We start from the raw sequence: 19,633 nt of genomic DNA, 5'->3' as shown, positions 1-19,633 counted from the left end.
GACAGGCAGGGTTGGCAGAAACCCAGGTTTTTTCAGAAAAAACCCACTGGGCTTTTAATATTGAAGCATAAGGAAAGAAAGTTATATGTGCTGTAAATAAATATAATATAGACTGGATAATTTATGACAAAATTATTATGTATATAAATGTATTAATAATAATCAGAACATTAAATTAATATTAATAAAACTTTCAGCTGGTTTCATGTGTGCTTAAAGCGTAACCAAAGTTCAAACACCTCTAGTGGAGAAACACTTTTCCAAATGATAAGAAGGAGCATAGCATTTATTAGAACTGTGATTTAAAAAACAAAAACCCTAACAAATTATTTGTAAGCAACTAAATTCTGAAACACATCAATCCGAGTGGACTGGATAATGGATGTTTTCCTCCTGGACACAGCATTTCACCATTTCTTTCTGCTGTTTAGCTAGACAAGTTATGTGTATAAACTGTCTAAGTTCTAAAATTTTACTTTGAGAGAAGTGTAAGTTTCGGTGGTAAAATTTAGTCAGCGAAATGCCAAGAACTGAAGGCATGGCCCCCACATTGGGGGTTGACAGGGCCCGTGGAAAGATCTTTTTGATAGGAAAATAGACAGGACTCTTTAATGTCAATCATATCAATTTGTACTCATATGGACGGATATCTTGAACTACGAACCTTAGATCTCATTGAATTTTTTTTAAACTATACACATATACAAGTAAACGGGAAAAAACCTCCCGGAAACGAAGAAAAGAACATTGTACAAGGCCCCCCCCCCCCGGCTCTCATGGCAGTCGTTCTCCTAGGAAGGAAGAAAACACATCGTGATGGTCATGGCTACTGAGACGTCAAGGACACCAGCATTTTGTGTGTCCTCTGGGCTATAGCCACTAGAATAATCCTTATCTAGTCGTCGAGCGTGTGTAGGGACCTACAGGGCTACCCCTGCTGTTTCAGTTCATAGAAGGCCATAATGCCTCGATAGAATGAAAATTGGAGTAAGCAGACGTCGTATTCCACAGTGAAATTGCCTCTGCGTGCCGATAAAGCACATGAACCCTCCCCCCCCAACATCCTGGAACAGGGGCCGTAGGCTGCGCTCTTCAGCGAACCCCCTCTATAGTGAACTAATATGTGGCCACACTATAGTGTGGAAAAAAGACGAAAAAATGACAAGAATGGTCCAGACCCCAGGCCTGAAGCTCTGCCAGCCCCACTCTCGTGGACGGGTTACGATACTGAGACAACTTTGCTGCAAGCTTTTGTATACAGTGGATCCTGCATTACTTTTTCCTCCTTGGGTCCTGCGGCTCTCTGGTGCCAACTCTTATTACTGATACTCATCAAGATTTCTCGTTTAAAGCGTTTTCCTGCAAAAAGTATTGTACAAAATGGCTGTAATGACGTGTGTACTGAATCACGTGATTTCACTCACGGCCCCTCTAGTAACCCCCTCCCTCTCCCAGTCCGAACAAATCAAGGGGTTTTTTCCTTGCTTCTGAAAAAAAAGGCTACATTCCGCATCGACCTTTTTTTATTCGCTGTACTGTCTTGCGGACACATCTCCCCTCAAAACTTCTATTCACAGACGATATTGTTGAACAGAAAAATATCTACTGTTCGCGTCTGCAAAAATACAGTTGTTCGAAATCTTTTAGTAAAATAGTTGAACGAGTTTGCGTACATAAAGGATTGATTTTTTCCCCACGTGGATGAATCCTACGGTTCTAGCCCAAAAAAAACGGTAAGCAAAGCTAAAAATTTGAATTTTTGTTAAATTTTTATTTTGAGCATTAAGAGTTAACTACTGTTAACTTTAGCGTGTAGGGCCCCCGCGAGCACGCAGAAGTGCCGCAACACGACGTGGCATGGACTCGACTAATGTCTGAAGTAGTGCTGGAGGTAATTGACACCATGAATCCTGCAGGGCTGTCCATAAATCCGTAGGAGTAAGAGTAAGGGGGTGGAGATCTCTTCTGAACAGCACGTTGCAAGGCATCCCAGATATGTTCAATAATGTTCATGTCTGGGGATTTTGGTGGCCAGCGAAAGTATCTAAAGTCAGAAGAGTGTTCCTGGAGCCACTTTGTAGCAATTCTGGACGTGCGGGGTGTCGCATTGTCCTGCTGAAATTGTCCAAGTCCATCGGAATGTACAATGGACATGAATGGGTGCAGGTGATCAGACAGGATGCTTACGTACCTGTCACCTGTCAGAGTCGTATCTAGACGCATCAGGGGTCCCATATCACGCCAACTGCACACGCCTCATACCATCACAGAGCCTCCACCAGCTTGAACAGTCCCCTGTTGACATGTAGGGTCCATGGATTCATGAGGTTGTCTCCATACCCGTAGACGTCCATCAGCTCGAAGCAATTGGAACTGAGACTCATCAGACCAGGCAACGTGTTTCCAGTCCTCAACAGTCCAATGTCGGTGTTGTCGGGCCCAGGTGAGGCGTAAAGCTTTGTGTCGTGCAGTCATCAAGGGTGCACGAGTGGGCCTTCGGCTCCGAAAGCCCATATCGATGATTTTTCTTTGAATGGTTCGCACTCTGACACTTGTTGATGGCCCAGCATTGAAATCTGCAGCAATTTGCAGAAGGGTTGCACGTCTGTCACGTTTAATGATTTTCGTCAGTCGTCGTTGGTCCCGTTCTTGCATGATCTTTTTCCAGCTGCAGTCATGTCGTAGATTTGATTTTTTACCGGATTCCCGATATTCACAGTACAGTCGGGAAATGGTCGTACGTGAAAATCCAAATTTCATTCCTACCTCGGAGATGCTATGTCCCATCTCTCGTGCGCCGATTATAACACCACGTTCAAACTCACTTAAATCTCGATAACCTGCCATTGTAGCAGCAGTAACCGATCTAACAACTATGCCAGACACTTGTTGTGTTATATAGGCGTTGCTGTCCGCAGCGCCGTACTCTGATTGGTTCCATATCTCTTTATTTGCATACGCATGCCTGTCCCAGTTTTTTTGGCTCTTCAGTTTATAATAAATCTATGTCAGAAGAGTTCGGCGCTGCATCGAGGCCAGTTGCGATGTTTGTTGAATTGTGTTTCATAAAGTTTAAAAACTATTATTTTTAATAGGGCATATCTACAAATTACAACTTTCATGTTTATACGACGTTTAACTTGGGTAGCAATTGTGGTAGCAATACATTTTATACAACAAATACATTTTAATGTTAAAATATTTCATTCATTCATTTAACGTAAAACCTCAATTATTTGACGTTTTCACTTTGACTAAAACTCGTAAACTTTTGAAAAAAGAAAAACAATTTATATCCATCAAATGCGCACAAAATTTTTGTATGCAGTGAAAAAGCGTTGCTGCAACAGTTCTTGCATATTGTCACCGCTAAAGACATAAATTTTAGGGTGATTGCTGACGTATACGAAAATTGCCAGTGAGATGGCTGATAACCATTTAGAGATGTGGAGAGTCCCGAAGAAATGGGTTTCAATTGTTTTGACGGCCATATGACCTTTCAGAATTTTTTCTCTCCCTTTTATTCAACGTTATCCAGAGAGGGTGAGAAAGTCTACTGTAAGCATTTGGGGGGTACAGGTCCGCCGAAAATAGGTACACATGCACAGCAAGTTCTTTCGATCATTTCCTGTAGAACTTTCTTTCGATGTGGTGCTTTGCTTGCTGACAGGGCCGTCTTAAGAGCATCATGGGCCTCCGGGCCAATTGATTTTTCTGAGGCCCAACGTAGAGAATTCTCGAAAATTTAAATTATTTCCCATTTTTGTGAGGCCCCCCCCCCCCTCCTTCTCTTGGGCCGTGCTCGGGTGGGTCCATGCGTTCAGACGGCACTGCTTGCTGATTGTGTCAAATCCGTCGTTCGTAATGTCGGAAAAACAAAAAACGCTCTCTCTCAAAAAACTGAAAACTTTGGAAGAATTCAACAAGAATTTTAAATTGATAACGAAAGTTCATCTTGCAAACAGGCCCGTCATTTAGGAGGGGGCAACGCCGCCCCCCCTCCCCCCTGGCTTTTGAAAATACACTAAAAAGGGTGTATATATATACAAATATATATATATATATACATACATACATTGAGTACATGTGTTTTAACCCCCCCCCCCCTGGAAGAAGAATTTTCCCCCTTCCCCTGGAAAAAGTTGAAATAACGGCCCTGCTTGCAAACCAGTTGAATATGTTTGTTTCAATTTTTTGAAACGATTATAAAGTAGAGAAACAACCAAAGAGCAAGCTTCTGATTGAAAATCATCTACTGCCAGAAAAAAAAGTCCAAGATGGGGAAATTTTTGCAAGTCGAGAAGATTTTGTTGCAATTTTGTACCCAATGTCGTGTCCCAAAGGTAATGTTGTGCCAAATTTTATTTCTTTAAATGATTTGAAATGTGATTTAATTTCCTCTCAAGTATGAAATATTTTTTTAGAACAGAATTGGAATGCAATTAAACACATAAAATTTTATAACATTTTATATGTATGAGGGGGGGGGGGATAATTTTTTAAAAAGGCTGTTATATTCACTTTGACTTATACATAAAACGTTTTGACTCAGCCTCTTGAACATCGTATAAACCAGCGGTTCTCAACCAGGGGCCATATGGCCCCCTAGTGGTACTGGGATACCTCAAAGGGGGCCATGGAAGAAAATGGAAAATGGGGCCATGACATGTGGTTTGGAGGGCTTCAGAGAGCTGAGAAGAAAAATTAAGGTGTGAAGAAATAAAGCTTGTATATTAGTGACTATACACTTACAGAATCCAACAAAACCACCCATAAAACCAGGGCCGCAGGGGCGGTCTTAGGGCAGTGCGACCGGTGCAACTGCACCGGCGTCAAATGAGAAGGGGCGCAGAAACGCGTTAAATATACATTACTAGAAAAATATCTTTAAGATACGTATTTAGAAAAAAATGTCTATAAAATATACATGAAAAATGACGGAGATGAGATTTTAAAAAAAAGGTTTGAGTGTATATAATAGTACGGTTATTTTTCGAAAAGCCCGATCACTGGCCAGTCTCCCGACTCGTCAGACTTTCCTATTACTTCAACCAGGGGCAGCTCGGTGGCACTGGGTGTGCTTCAGAAGGGCGTCCAATCCAAAGTGAAAGGGCAAAGAAAAATTTGGAAAAATTATTAGTGCCCGCTGTCGGAGGGGCACCAATTCTGAGGTAGACAAGGTGAAAAAAAGTTAGGGAAAATGATTTCTGCCCCCTCTAGTAGGAGCGCCAAATCCGACGTAAAAGGGTGAAAAAAATTACAGAAAATTATTTCTGCTCGCTTTAGGAGGGTCGTTATATCCGAAGTGGAAACGCAAAAAAAAAATATTTAGGAAAACTTATTTGTGCTCTCTCTATATAGAAGGGCCGTTAAGTTCGAGGTGAAAGGGCAAAAAATAGGAAAATGATTTCTGCCCGCTCTAGGAGCGCCAAATCCAAGGTAAAAAGGCCAAAAGTAATTCAACATATGTTATGACATAAAATATCGCTGTTTCTTAGAACACATCTCAAAACGAAGTGAAAGAAACAAATTTTTTTTTTTTAATTGGAGGAGGTCAGGGAGCCCAAAAATTGGTCCCACTTGGTTAGAGATTTTGTCTCGAACTGCCCCTGAGTGCAACATATGTGTGTATGAAAAATTTTAACAAACCGTACATATACACAACTGAACATCTTTTCGGAGTTTCATGGATCTTGTTCCAGATATCCGGTGAGTAACGGTAAAGCCTCCTATGAAGCTCTTAGACAGTATCTATGTATGTTACGGTAAATGCGTTGAATCTGTAATGCATAATCGACAATCGTCTAGGTAAGTTTGATCTATTTCGCAACATTTATCACTTTTACCGGCGATTATGCATAATCCTTTTATAACACCCTGTATGCACAAACGTACGGTTGTTAATTTTCGCTTGAGATATTCTTTTTTTAACCTCAGGGATGTTCAGCCCAAACTTCAAGAATTGTGCGTAATCGTTGAAATTTAAGCCGAAGTCCCCGAGGTTAAAAAAAAATTTTAGAGAAGAAACAACCCCTTCCCAATGCCGTTTTAACGCATGAGCCCACCCGGGCACGGCCTGGAACCCTTAAGAGAAGAGGGCCTCACAAAAATGAGATCTAGTTAAAATTTCCTAGAATTTACTTTGCCCGGGGACCGATGATGCTCTTGAGACAGCTCTGCCCCTTCTGCAGGGCCGTAGTGTGCTTTCTCGAGAGCAGTCTTTGAGTCTCCTTGAAATAGTTATGCTCAGAAAAAGGAGGATTTACAAGTGCACCCCCCCCCCCATTCGGCTCGGGGTACCGCCCAAATGCCTCAGAATAGTTAGGGGGGGGGGCCTGCCCAAGCTGCAGGTCCCAGTGCTTTAGCTGGTGTTTACCTGCTCCTTCCATTTCTTAGTACTGGATCTGAAAGGGATAATTTCAAATGAAGTTCATGAGTTCTATAAATATGAAAGAAATCATACGGAAAAATATCACTGTAATTTAACCACTTTTATTAGCAGCTTAGCCCGTACGTCATGCGTGCACTCTGCGTATTTTCCCATAAAATTCAATTAAAATGAGTATGAAGAAGATAGATTCTTCGTGATGAGTACCCTGCATAAATATGTGTGACGTTTTGCTTTTTTAATGTTTTTAAATCTGTTAGTTAAATCAAACAAGTTGGGTTTTATGCTTGTTTACAAGTTGAATGGCAGTAATCCCATTCTAGGAAGAAAGTTTTTCCGACTTCTTCGTCCCTTAATATTCAACCAAGAGGTAAGGTGGGGGGGGGAGGGGTGATGGGGACGATCACCACACCAAGAGTCTTATAATATGGTAGAATAAATCTGTCCCATATTTTGCGGGACAAGTAATGACTAGCAAAAATTTCCTCCTCCGACACGATTTGCGCCTGGGGGGGGGGGCTGACTACTGCTTTTGCACCGGGCGCCACTTGGTCTAAGACCGGCCCTGCAGGGCCGTCTTAGGGCATGGACCTACCCGGGCCTCACCGCCTACATTTTGCAACAAGTTCCCTAGGATGAAGTTTTTCGCAGGTCCCTGGCTGATTTTTCACAGACCCCCCTTCTCTATATTGAATTATAGTGTGAAAAACAAAAAATGATGAAAACCATATCAGGCCCCAGGCGGCAGCTCTGACTGTCCCACTCTTGTCCATAAGTAAGGTAGGAACATTATGATATTTGTATGGTACAATAAATTTTGAAAATAAGTAGGAAATGTGTAGGCTGTTTATTTCCAGCTAAGTATGGGACTAACATAGTATCACTTTACCTGAGGGGGTGGGGGCGCGCGTTGAGACGCTTCTGATAGAACTCAGACTAGCAGGGAGATCAATAAATTCTAGTCCAGTGGTCTGGATGCCAATTTTCTTTGCAAAATTTTCGTTCAGTATAAATTCAATGAAAAAATTATTTCAACACGTATAAAGGAACCTTCACGGGGATTATATCTTTAATAAATGTCTCCAAAAACTGTTTTTCCTTCGCCGTAACCTAAAATACTCCACTCGTCATGTTCGTCACTTGTGCTACCAAACATATATTCTCCCTGCCCTCTCCTATCCCTGTGAAGCCTGGGACCCCCACACCCAAACCAACATGGACAAATTAGAATCTATCCAAAATAAGTCCACTCGTTTCATTTTCAACTGTTGGTCTTCACATGTCTCTATAACGGAACTCAAGCGACAACTCAATATCCAACCACTCTCCTCTCTTCGACTTATCTCTCGTTTAACTTTTTTTTACAAACTCCTCCATGGGGTTTTTAATATTGACACATCCAAACAACAAAGAAGAAGCTATAAAAGGTGAATTTTGCTCACTCTTCTGGTCCTGGGCAAGATACCTGCTTGTCTTCCCCCCCCCCCCAGTTGCGGCCCTGCCGACCATAGATCACGATCACCATTGGCGTATGCAGAGGGGGTTTAGGGATCTAACCCCCCCCCCCCCCAGAGTCGAGATTATAGGGAAAATTATTATAAAATTATTGCAGGAAAAAAAGAACGTAACCACCCACCCTCGTGAAAATGGCAATACGCCTATGGTAATCACAAGTTTCTATGAGAAAACCATATCGCTTAACCAATTCATTCTTTTAACTGGCCCATAGGGGAGCTCTATTGTATTGCGTAAAATTATATACAAATCACATAATCATATCTCGAAATGTGATAATATTTATCACACACACACAATTATATTTTATTTAGTTTAAATAGACAGTGAAACCTCGATATAACAATATTCTACGGACCAAAAAAAAATATTGTGGTAGAGGGATTAAAGATGTAACATTATCCTCACGTGTGATCAAATTTATGCTATTGTCATTTTTTCTATATCGGCATTGTTAATATTATCGGAAAATGTGCTTTTATGTATTTATTCGTTACAAAAAATTGTAATTGATTAGTTTATTTATAAAATTCACTTAGATGTGTATTGTCCCTGTATAGAAGCTTACCGCATAGTGCTTTTGTGTCGTACACATAGTGCAGCAATACAAATAACATTAGCTTTCGGTGATCATTTAGTGTAAAATATTGATGTCATCAGACGTCTTCAAAAGAACAAGAACGAACAAGTGGCGAAGTTAAAATTAAATTCAAAACGATTTTGAACAAAATATAAAAAATATTGTTGTAGCGATTTAAAAATTCTCCTAAAAATATCGGGTTATGGAGGTGTTTATCATAGTAGATGATGTCATTGTACTGAGAGTTTAACATTAAGCCAGGCAATTCCAAACAAGATTTGAAAAAAATATCACTGTAGATGTATTTATTATCGATTATTATCGTGTGTGTGTTGTAGCGATGTTTTGCTGCATATACAAATGCCGTATCGTATGCAGGATTTTCTCATGGGGGGGGGGGGGCATTCAACATTTTTTCTTCTCGAAGGGGGTTTCTTTTCTTTTTTTTACTGGAAAAATACACCATAATCTTTTCTCAAGGGAGGTGCACAAAATTTTTCAGGGGAGGGACCCGTGAAAAATCCTGGCCTGGGGGCCCGGCACTAACATGTGGGGGCCATGACCGAAGGTTCTGAAAGAAATTAGTCCATTGAATGGACTATAGTGAATAAAACTGATAACAAATGGCAAGTGACTTATGTAAGTTTTGCAATACCATAGTTAGTAGAATGAATCCTTGCTCATGTGAATAAATGCAAGAAATCAGAAGCGCATTCCTTATTTATGTGTTCTTGCAAACACGATGATAATGAACCTTCATGCAGTGAAGAGACATCTACTTAATTGAAAAGAAAGCAACCTCTTGAAGATGATGTTTCTACATGCGGAAGTGTTTAAATATTATTGTGGATGCTGGAACACATATCAAAAACCAAAGGCCCAATAGGACAATTTATTGTTAAAACAAGTGACTGCCGGAGGTTAGTTCTGGAAAAGTATCCAAATTTTTTTATGCTAATAATATACCTTTTTATGCTAATCACAGAGAAATTGAAAAATTCTACTATCACTGATTTTAGTTGGTTGGTCAAATGCAAATGCTGACTCCATCATCGCTGTGAGTTTCCACACTAGCTAGAGCACCCACTTAATAGAGACTGTAGAATGTGGCGCACACAAGAAAACAGCAGAATTCTGTGCTGAAATAGCTGAAAGGGCTATGGATACTATAGTATAATAATAAAAGTGTTTTTGCTGATTTTTGCAATAACAAGAACAAAATAAAAAAATTTCATGACATAATTGCCCAAAACCATCCACGTGTCCTTGCTTTTGACTGTTCAGCCCATTTTATGAATCTCCATTCATCCATAATTACCAAAAATACATAGAAATATCCATTGAACATAAGGAAATTGAAAAAAGTATTGTGATGTTTTTAGATAACAAAGAATTATATAAAGAATGTGTCAACTTGCAAATGAAGTTATCGAGTATTGATAAAGCCTTAGAGATAATTTACAAAGAGATAGATGTACTCTTGGACAGACAGTAGAAATATTGCTAGAGATGTATTAGAAAGTAAATAATTATCTTTGTATAAGGAGTATGTTGCACATCACTTTGAAAAAGCACCAACTCCATTTCATTTCCTTGCAAATATGACTGATCCTGTTTTGAGAGGAAAAAGATTAACTAAGGAACAAGAAGCTTTCGCTGAACAATGGATCGAAAAATTGAATACAGAATTTGTTATTGCTCCTACAGATGTTTCAAATAGAAGACTCAGAGTTCTATCCAGGGACAATGTTTTCACAAAACATGATGGAGTCAGTTGAAGCAAAAAAGTGGCGGAAAATCATGCATTGCAAGGCAGAAAAAAATAAGATTTTAAATGCAGACTTTTGCAAATTTTTGGAAGACCTGCATTCAATTACATCTGCATCAATTGAGCGTATTTTTTTTACTTTTGGACTGGTATGGTCAAAACTGAGAAATAAACATGGATGTGAAAAAACAAAGAAATATTATATAAGTGAAAGATCACTCAAAAAAAATCAACAGGTGTTATTGAAAAGGATTGGTAATTGTGAGTTAGAAAACATTAATGAAAATGTTTATTTTCTTTACTTGTAAAAACATTATATTTTAAGACATTTAAAATATAATGGGAAGAAATATAATTTAAATAGCATTGAATACACAGATTTATTTAATGCATTTCTTTTGAGATAGAGTATGACAATGCAAGAACATCAATAGAAAGTATACTGTTTGCAAGTAAATGTTGTTTTAAGGTGTAGTTTTTCAAGGGTTTTTTCTGGTTTTCTCACCTGGGTTTTTTCGGGTTTGGCAAAATCGGACCAACCCTGGGGACAGGCCACATCATAACTCGAGGGCTACATTTTGTCCACACAGGTCAAATGTTTACCGCGGGTCAAGGGTTACCAAGGGCTTAGAGGTAGAGTCGCAATGAATTTCTTGAGCAATTTTGAGTTCTTAGCCTTCAAATAGCATTGAAATTAACAGAAATGTGTTATAATAACATATAAAGATATTTTATTTCAAAGTTTCAATTCTTTTAAAAAATATTTTTTGCATTAAGAACATAAATTTTTGATCATCTGGGGGGGGGGGGGCCCAACCCAGATTCCACCCCTGTACATCTCTGATCCCATCAATAAGCGTTAGGAGGAGGAAGGGGGCAAAGTGCTGACGAAATTTTGCTGACTTTTTCTGACAAGGGGGGTTGGTTCAAAAATTGCTAAAAGTTTGCTGACGTAATACTAGAACAGCCCCTTATTTTAAAGCATACATGTGCTCAACCCATGGCCTAAATGTGGCCTGCCTCAAGTGGCGCGGTACACTTACAGGTAAATTAAGTGGCTCACGACACATTCTTACCTCATTTAAATGGCCCCTGGCATATTTCCAGATCACTCAAGTGGCTCGTGGCACATTCCCAGATTGCTTGAGTGAGTGATTTCAGGGGGGAGGGGGAGGAGCTTTCTTTCAAACAGAGCACAAATCAGGTCTATCACCATCTGTGGGCAATTTACTACCTAGTGAGTTGTGCCGGAAGTGTAACTGTGTGTATGTACCTAACAGTCTGAGTGCATATGTAGTGTTGTTTGATTTTTCACTGCTGCCATCTATATTTCGAAGTGAAGTGAGTGATGTGTTATGATTGAATTACATTTGTACTGTTTGTAGGTCTGTTGCTCTCTGTGGAGGGACTTTTTAAAGTGGAAATCTGCTCGGCTTTGCGCCTTGAAGTTGGGAACCACAAAAAACCAACTTCAGCTGACCACCAGTGTGGCGATGGTGGGGTTGGGGGGCTGGGTGAATCTTCTTTTTTTTGTTATATAACATTGTAAAATTTGCAAGAACGGAAGCCTGAGATAAATCCAGTCAGGTGGCCCTGGAATTTATTTATTTGTTGTGAAATTATAATATAAGTGAAAAATTTCCATGACCCTCATGGGGGGAGTTGATGTGACTCCAGGTCAGGGTCCCCGATGGGAAAGTTGACAGGTTTCATTCTGGGGGCCCTGGATGAATCTCATTGTGTTTGTAACTTTAACAGTAAAAGTTTGCTATAAATCCGTGTATCTGGCCCACAAAGAAAATCTGCATATTGACTTCCCGCTCCTTGGTTAGGGGCTCTTGGATTTTAGTCATTGGTAAAATGAATATGATTTACAATTTTTTGTGGTGCTCATGGGGCGGAGGGGTACAACAGGGCTCCAGGCTGAAGACCCTCATGGTGGGAGTTGACCCATTTTGGAAGGGTGCTTGATGAATCTCATTGGTCTTTTTGTTGCTTTAAGATTGTAAAATACCTCAGTAAACTGGTGCTTTCACATGCCACTTTTCATATCACTTCTATGAAGTGGGACGAAATATACAAGATCTAATGTGGAGAGAAAGAGGTTGTTGCGGCCGAAGGGTGCAGGAAGGTTTTGATACCCCCCCCCCCCAGTATAGCTATGTTCATAAACTTTTCCCCAATATTTAATTTTTAATTAAAGTTTTTAGACTCATTCACAAATACAGATCATGGAAGACTTGTAGAAGAAAAAACTGGATGAGTTTCTTAAGAAAGCGTTTTGTGGCTTTTTTTGAAAACAAAACAATGTATATGAAAGGATTTGAATGAAAAATGTTGTTAGTTATTTTGTAGCTTATATATGAGCATATTTTCTTAAATAGTTTACAGTGATTTAACTCTTGCTTGGTTAACATCTGTTATCTCTATCTCTCTCGCAGAAGTAAGATAAAAACAAAATTGCTATCTCAAAATATCACTTCAGATTTCTTTGAATCATTGTAATACTATTACTGCAAATCTCACTCTCTCCTTCCTTACTACCATGGGCGGAGATACGGGGGCGTATTGCCCCTCCAGCATCAAAGGTGGAGTCGACTGATCTAATGTATATATGTATATACACTGTGTATATACATATGTATCATATATATATATATATACAGTAAAACCTCGATAAGTCGTCACCTCAAGTTATCGAAAAATTTTGATGGCTTAAGCGGAGTGCCATCAGTTTAAATGTGCATTATTGTAAAACTTTATAAAATTTAAATATACAGTTAAACCTCCGTTTCAGGGAATAAAATAAGGCACAAAAACTATTTTAAGTCCTCTATTACATGATCTGTCGCCTTCAAATATGAATTAATTTACCTTTGAATAAGGGGACATTTCTATGGGTGTCCCTTATTGAGAGGTTACACTGCATAACATTGTATTAAAGAATAACTTGGAGTGTACAACAGTAATAAATTTTTTTTTCAGATCACAAAAAAAAGCATTTACCTTTTTGAATTTTACTTTTCTTGTATTTCTTGTATGTATACAGGTGCATTTATGGTTTTTTCCAGTAATTTTCTAATTTAGACTGAACAGAGCAGCTATTAAAACAAATGACTTTTTTCTCTAACACATTTAGTGCTTTGAATTCTTCATCGGTTGTTCCTTGAACAGATGTAAGGTAATCTCAAACAGTCTCTAAAGCTTCAAGAACTTTTGTTGTTTTAGATGGCAAACAAATTTCCTCTATGTCACTTTCGTCACTTGAACTGTTATGTTGTTTTTTCTCTGCCAGTTCCACACATAACGCTTTCACGGTCGCTTCTGAACATATTGCAAGGTTGCTATCAACGTCCATATAATTAATGATATCGGGAATATTTCAGTTTTGAAGATTTGCGTCATCCAATAAATTAGGAAAAGTATCAGAATCAGGGTCTTCATTTTCAACCACACTTTGCTGATCATTACTCACAAACCCTGCGTGTTTAAACACATTTTTCACTGTTTTCTGTGATATTAAATTCCAACTTTTGTGGGTATACTTAATTGCATCTAAAACGGACATTTCAAACTTTTCATTTTCTTCAACAGCTTTAAGTAAATCTTTAATAAGCAATTCTTTATTACCTTGTTTGAATTCTCGAATTACTCCTTGATGGAGGGACTGGAGAAGTGCGGTAACATTTGGCGGTAAAAATATCATTTCAATGGCTTTCAAATTTTCAAGACGAGTGTGAGCCGGGCAGTTATCTACTATGATAGCGACTTTCCTTCTTTGATTTGAAAATTGCTTATCCAATTTAAGAATTTGCTGTTCCCAAATTTTTGATGACATCCAAGCATTTGAATTGCTATCATAATCCACTGGGAGGGATTTAATGTTCTTGAAGCACCAAGGTTTTCTGCTTTTTCCAATCACCAGAGGCTTTAGCTTTTCAGTTCCATCCATATTCGCACCAAGCAAAATTGTCAAACGTTGTTTACTTAGTTTACTGGCACCATTTTACTGGGGCACTTTTCTCCCTTAAATGCTAAAGTCTTATCGGGCAAAAGACGATAAAATAGTCCAGTTTCATCCATGTTGAACACATTCGATTCAGAATAACGTGCTAAAATGTCCTTGAGGATGTGATTTTTCCAGTGTTCTACCACACTGGCATTAACATATGCTGCTTCCCCGTTCACTTTCCTAAAGGAAAGACTATGTCTCTTCTTGAAGCGTTCAATCCAGCCATTACTGGCATTGAAACCTTCAACATCAAGTTCCTTTGCAATTTCTAGGGCTTTTTCTCTCAGAATAACAGCGGAAATTGGGAAATTTTCTGATCTAATGAATTTCAACCATCTGAGAAGGACTTCTTCGACAACTTCAAATTTTGATTTTCGCAATCGTTTCCTCTGGTCTGTGCAATCACTTGCCTCTATACTTCCTTTGGATGATAAAATATCGTTCAATGTGGTCCGCGGAATACCGTGTTCCTTGGCAAAAGCAAACTTCGAAACATTAGATTTTTCGAAAAGAGCAACCAAATCCTTTTTCTCCTTTAAAGATAAAGATGAGAGTTTCCGCTTTTGAGACATCATTAATTTGAAAACGTTTGTAAGACGGTTTAAAAGTAGCAATTTACTTACAGCCAGGGTTGTTTGGTTTAAACCAAGTGGGTTTTTTAAAAAAAACCACTTGGTTTAAGAATGGTTGAGACACCAACCACCTTGGTTAAGACACCAGCTGTCCTTTTAAAAAAACCACTTGGTTACCGAAGGTTTTTTTCAAAAAATCAAATAAAAGTTGCCTAAATATCATTTTTTTTCCCTTGAAAATATCATATTGGTTCATTATTAGCCAAAATGTTTCATTTTTACCACATTTTATATCCTTGGAGTACATTCTGATGGTATATCTTTAAATGGCATAAGTGGTTTTTTTCAAAAAGTCTCATAAAAGAGGCCAGAATATATATATATTTTTCATATGAAGTATCTTTGTTATTTAAAGGTATATACAAAAGCCAAAATTTCTCATTCTTACAACATTTTCTAACCTTTGGCTACATTCTGATGCTCTCTCTATCTTGAGCAAATTCATGAATAAGGATTGCATCACACATCTAAATGTAGTGGTGTATTATCTCACAGGGTTTCTTTTCCCTTCACAAAGAAGCAGCAACAGTAGTGACACCATCATGCTAGGGGCAGGTGGTCCTATAATCCAATAAAGACACCAGCTGTACTTCAAGGACAAAGACTAGTGTACTAGTTGTTACATTACCTCACATACATTTTCATTTTCTTCCCCATAAGAAGTAGCACATCTCCTACTGTATATCTCCCAGTCTTAATATTCAATAGTTGTTTTTTTTATACTTTAACACACACACTGTTAAGCCCAGTTAATCAAGGTTCTACTGTATAGTAGTAACAGATTTATGAAAAATAATCAGCTATATACAGGGTGATTATAATTAAAGTTTTGATTCCAAAACTATTCAATAAGTACTGATCGGAATGACTTGAAAATTTTCATGGATACTCCTGAAGCAATGGACGTTTCTTTCGCAAATGAAAAAAGTGCAAAATGTGCAAGTAGACAATGCTGTACTTGGCCAGCAGTATAATCTATTTTGTGCAAACACATCATTTCGGCACTTTCACAGCATCAGTGTGTGGATAGAACTTCTATCAAGATACACATTGCAATACCAGCTGCTGAAGACCCATTTTGACAGGATGCATCTTAACCCTTGCAACTTCTGGCTGTGGGGGTACCTCAAAATGTTATAAACAGTGGTCAGATTAAGTGGTTTAATAAAGCTGAATTGCAAGCACATCCACATTATGACCATGGCATACTCAGATTCTGTTGTTGAACAAGAATTTTTGTGCTTTCAACCTCATAGCCAGAACATGCGGTAGACAACATGTTTAACATTTCTTAAGTAATTTGTAGTTATTTGTTCAATTACTTCGTTTTTTGTGATGGTTCCATGAATTATGAAATCGTGAAATGTTATAATTAAGGTATCATTCTGCCATGACTGGCTATCGTTTCCATTCTGCGAGAAATTTCCCACGTGTTGGATGATGTCATTAATTTTACATTTTTAAGTATTTTTCCCCCTTTATCAAATAAAATTGAATTTTTTCAGGAATATTCATGTCAATTTTCAAGTCATTCTGACAATCGTTCTTTTGTTACAGTGTTTTGAAATCAGAACCTTAGTTATAATCACCCTGTATATCACAAATCATTGCTAATTAATCTGCATTATTTATGCTTCATTAAATGCATGATATTCACCTAATTTTTATTACGTTTTGCAGAATAGCTTCGTAATTAAGTATACTGAACGTAACTGGAGAAAAACCTTTATATATTATATGATTAATAATAACATTAAAAGAATTTCCAAACACACAGTAATCCATTGAGTTAAGCAAAAAATAATTAAATTGCAAAAGTTGGTTTTTGTTAAAATGTAATAAATATTTATTCATTAATTAGCATGGGAATAGTGTTAATTACATTAATAAACATTTTATTTTTGTTAATTATTGGAAGTTTGAATGATTTTTCAGAAATTTCATTGTTTTTAATGTTAATACTATTTAAAACAAAAAAAATGGTTTAAACCAAAAAAAACCCTTTTTTTTGGTTTTTTTACCAACCCTGCTTACAGCACGTATATAGCATTCACTGACAAGAACCAGAGCCGCTGTGGTGGTGGAGTGGTTATAGTGACGGACTCGCAATGCAAGGATCTGGGTTCGAACCCCACAGTGGCAGTGGGCTGAAGTTGGTTTTCTGTGGTTCCCAACTTCAAGGCGCGAATGTGAGCCTATCTCCCCGTTAAAAAGTCTCGCCACTGAGAGCAACAGGCCTACAACGTTACAAATATTCAATCATTACACTTCACTCACAATTTGAAGTATAGATGGCAGCACGAAATACCAGACACAACACTAGCTACACACTCAGACTGTTAGGTGCACTGACTTTGTTCCAGACTCTGCCAAGAAGCTGAGTTGGAAGAGATCTCGGCAACGAGATAAGTCCGGTGGCAGAGACCCTGGCGTTCATTCATTCATTGACAAGAACCAGAATTTTTGGAGCTCATGTCATCATAGGGTATGTCTTGACAACTGAAAGAAGACACTTTCTTTTTTCTCGTCAAAACTGCCGTCCACGCGCAGTCATTCAACAATGCAAGAATGTCTTCTGTTTTTTCTCTTCAACTTCGGAGAATCTATGGCAGGCTCAGGCTCATGGGGGGGGGGGCAATGGATGCGTTGCATCTGAACCCCATTCCCATTTAGTGGACCACCATATAAGTAAGAAGTGAAACCAGTTGACCCCACCCTTAGCAGCTTGATGACTGATTTTCTAGTAAAAGTTTTGTTTCCGGCTCCCTGAATTGCGGGCAGGGGAGGGGGTGATGTTCTGGACACTGTAAGAAAAATGAGGTTGGAAACCATAAATCTCTTCCCATTTGGAAGCTCTCTTTTTTTATTGGAACTATAGAAACCATCTTTTTCTCTTTCTCAGGCTTTCCCACAGTGACGAGTTAACCGAAATTAGCGACGAGTAAACGAGGGTTTTATAACATTGTTATCTATGAAAACTAAACTTGGACGAAGAAAATTGACAACTTAACCGGAGTGACGACTTATTAGGGTGACGAGTTAACAAGGTTTTACTGCATATGCACACAATGTATATATGAATTGTCATCATCATCGTCTTGTCTCCCCCCCCCCCAGACTTCCAAGTCTATCTCCGCCTATGCTTACTACACTTCTCAATACCTAATCCTGATCATCATGCTCTGTTACTGTTCGAATTTGTATTCTCAAACTCTTGCTTGTTACTCGCGCATACGGTCACAGCATATCTCTTCCTTTTCCAGCAACTGAAATTCCTACCCATCGTACTTTTAATTCTGAAAGTTGAAATTTTGGAATCATTGAAATAGAAATTAAAAAAAGACATTTAAATGAGAATCAATCCGCATGCTTTCTTCTTTTGTTTTTAGTCTAGTGGTGCAATTTTTTTTTTGGTGGGGGTTGGCCCTCATTACTCCTTAAAAACTCCTTACTTTTCATTTTGAAAATTTTGTATGTACCCTAAGTAAGTGCACCCAATCTTTTAGCCAGTTTTCAGGTTTTCTAGTTTTTACTTCATTTTCCTTGATTATAAATGTTTGTAAGTGCCTTTTTGCTTGTCTATTTTGAAAATTTTAGTGCCTTAACTTCCTGTCTCTTTTAATGAAAATTGCAGGCTACCTACAGCTCATACATGTTTCAATGTTTTGTTGCTGCCTGAATATAGTTGCAAAGGAAAACTTGAAGAAAGACTTTTAAAAGCTATCAATTATTCCAAAGGCTTTGGTATGCTGTGAAAGATATGTTTCAATGTATATACTAGTATGTGTGAAAACCAATTTCATCATAATATTGCTGTATGTGGGTTGTTATATGATGATCAGTTGAAATTTTTGCCATCCAAAAGAAATATATTGTAAACTACAGGTTTTTAATAATGATGATAATGATGATGCTTTTTTGTGTTGTTTTTTGTGTTGTTTTTTGTGTCATGTTTGTTCTTACTATAGAATATCTGAAATGTGTAATTTAAAATACATTTCTATTATATGTAGAAATGTGTCATGCTTCCCTGTTAATACAACAGATTTAGAAAACTGGCTGAATGAAGAGATATTGGTATTTCAGTGAAGGAAAATTCACCTCTGCCCTCTCACTCACGGGGACTCAAACCCTGGTCTCATTTGCCAGATGAGTGCTCTACCAACTAAGCTATGAAGACAGAATTCTTCCCCCCCCCCCCCACTAGAGCATATGTATATGCTGAATGGCTCCGTGCAGTGGCGGCAACATTATGTTAATAGCTCACAAATGACATCGGGACCACCATATGGCAACGGGGGAGAACTCTGTCTTTATAGCTTAGTTGGTGGAGCACTTGTCTGACAAACAAGAGACCGGGGTTCGAGTCCCCGTGAGAGCAGAGATGAATTTTAAATTTTTCATCTCTTCATTCAACCAGTTTTTTTGTTTTTTTTTAAATGTGTTGTATATTTCTATTATATTTAAAACATTTTATATATATATATATTTATTTATTTTTTAATTTATATTTTTATTTGTAACAACAAAAGCAAAACAAAGTACTTTGAGTTAAGTTGTTATCTATATTGCAAGCAAGAAACGGGTATGCCGATTAAAATCATGATTAAAATCATTTGATTTTCTGAAAAAAAATCATTGATTTAAATCACAAAATTTAAATTTTGTTTTTTCTTTACCATCAATGATATCGAAGTAAAAGAGTAACTTGGTATGGTATGCATGTTACTGATACGTA

General features: G+C 38.1%; 1 protein-coding gene and 1 non-coding gene across 3 annotated transcripts in view; both read left to right on the top strand.

Annotated features, from left to right (window-relative positions):
* Nucleotides 1-18,813, top strand: part of Ube3a (ubiquitin protein ligase E3A) — a 234,022-nt gene extending 215,209 nt beyond the window's left edge. For both annotated transcript variants that reach the window (XM_089236467.1, XM_089236468.1), the window contains one exon: nt 18,530-18,813. In XM_089236467.1, the coding sequence (XP_089092593.1) occupies nt 18,530-18,650 (121 nt within the window). In that variant the 3' untranslated portion in view covers nt 18,651-18,813. The remainder of the gene's footprint in view (nt 1-18,529) is intronic.
* Nucleotides 18,814-19,204: 391 nt separating this feature from the next.
* Nucleotides 19,205-19,276, top strand: TRNAV-GAC (transfer RNA valine (anticodon GAC)). Its single transcript has one exon. It is a non-coding gene; the product is annotated as a tRNA-Val (tRNA).
* The last annotated feature ends 357 nt before the right edge of the window (nt 19,277-19,633 follow it).

This window comes from Pholcus phalangioides, unplaced genomic scaffold (genome assembly GCF_987345545.1).
Source record: "Pholcus phalangioides strain wild (caught in Gottingen) unplaced genomic scaffold, Ppha-v1.0 ptg000009l_1, whole genome shotgun sequence".
Classification (NCBI taxonomy): domain Eukaryota; kingdom Metazoa; phylum Arthropoda; class Arachnida; order Araneae; family Pholcidae; genus Pholcus; species Pholcus phalangioides.
The sequence above is the reverse complement of the archived record's forward strand: the minus strand, read 5'-3'. Positions and strand labels throughout refer to the sequence as shown.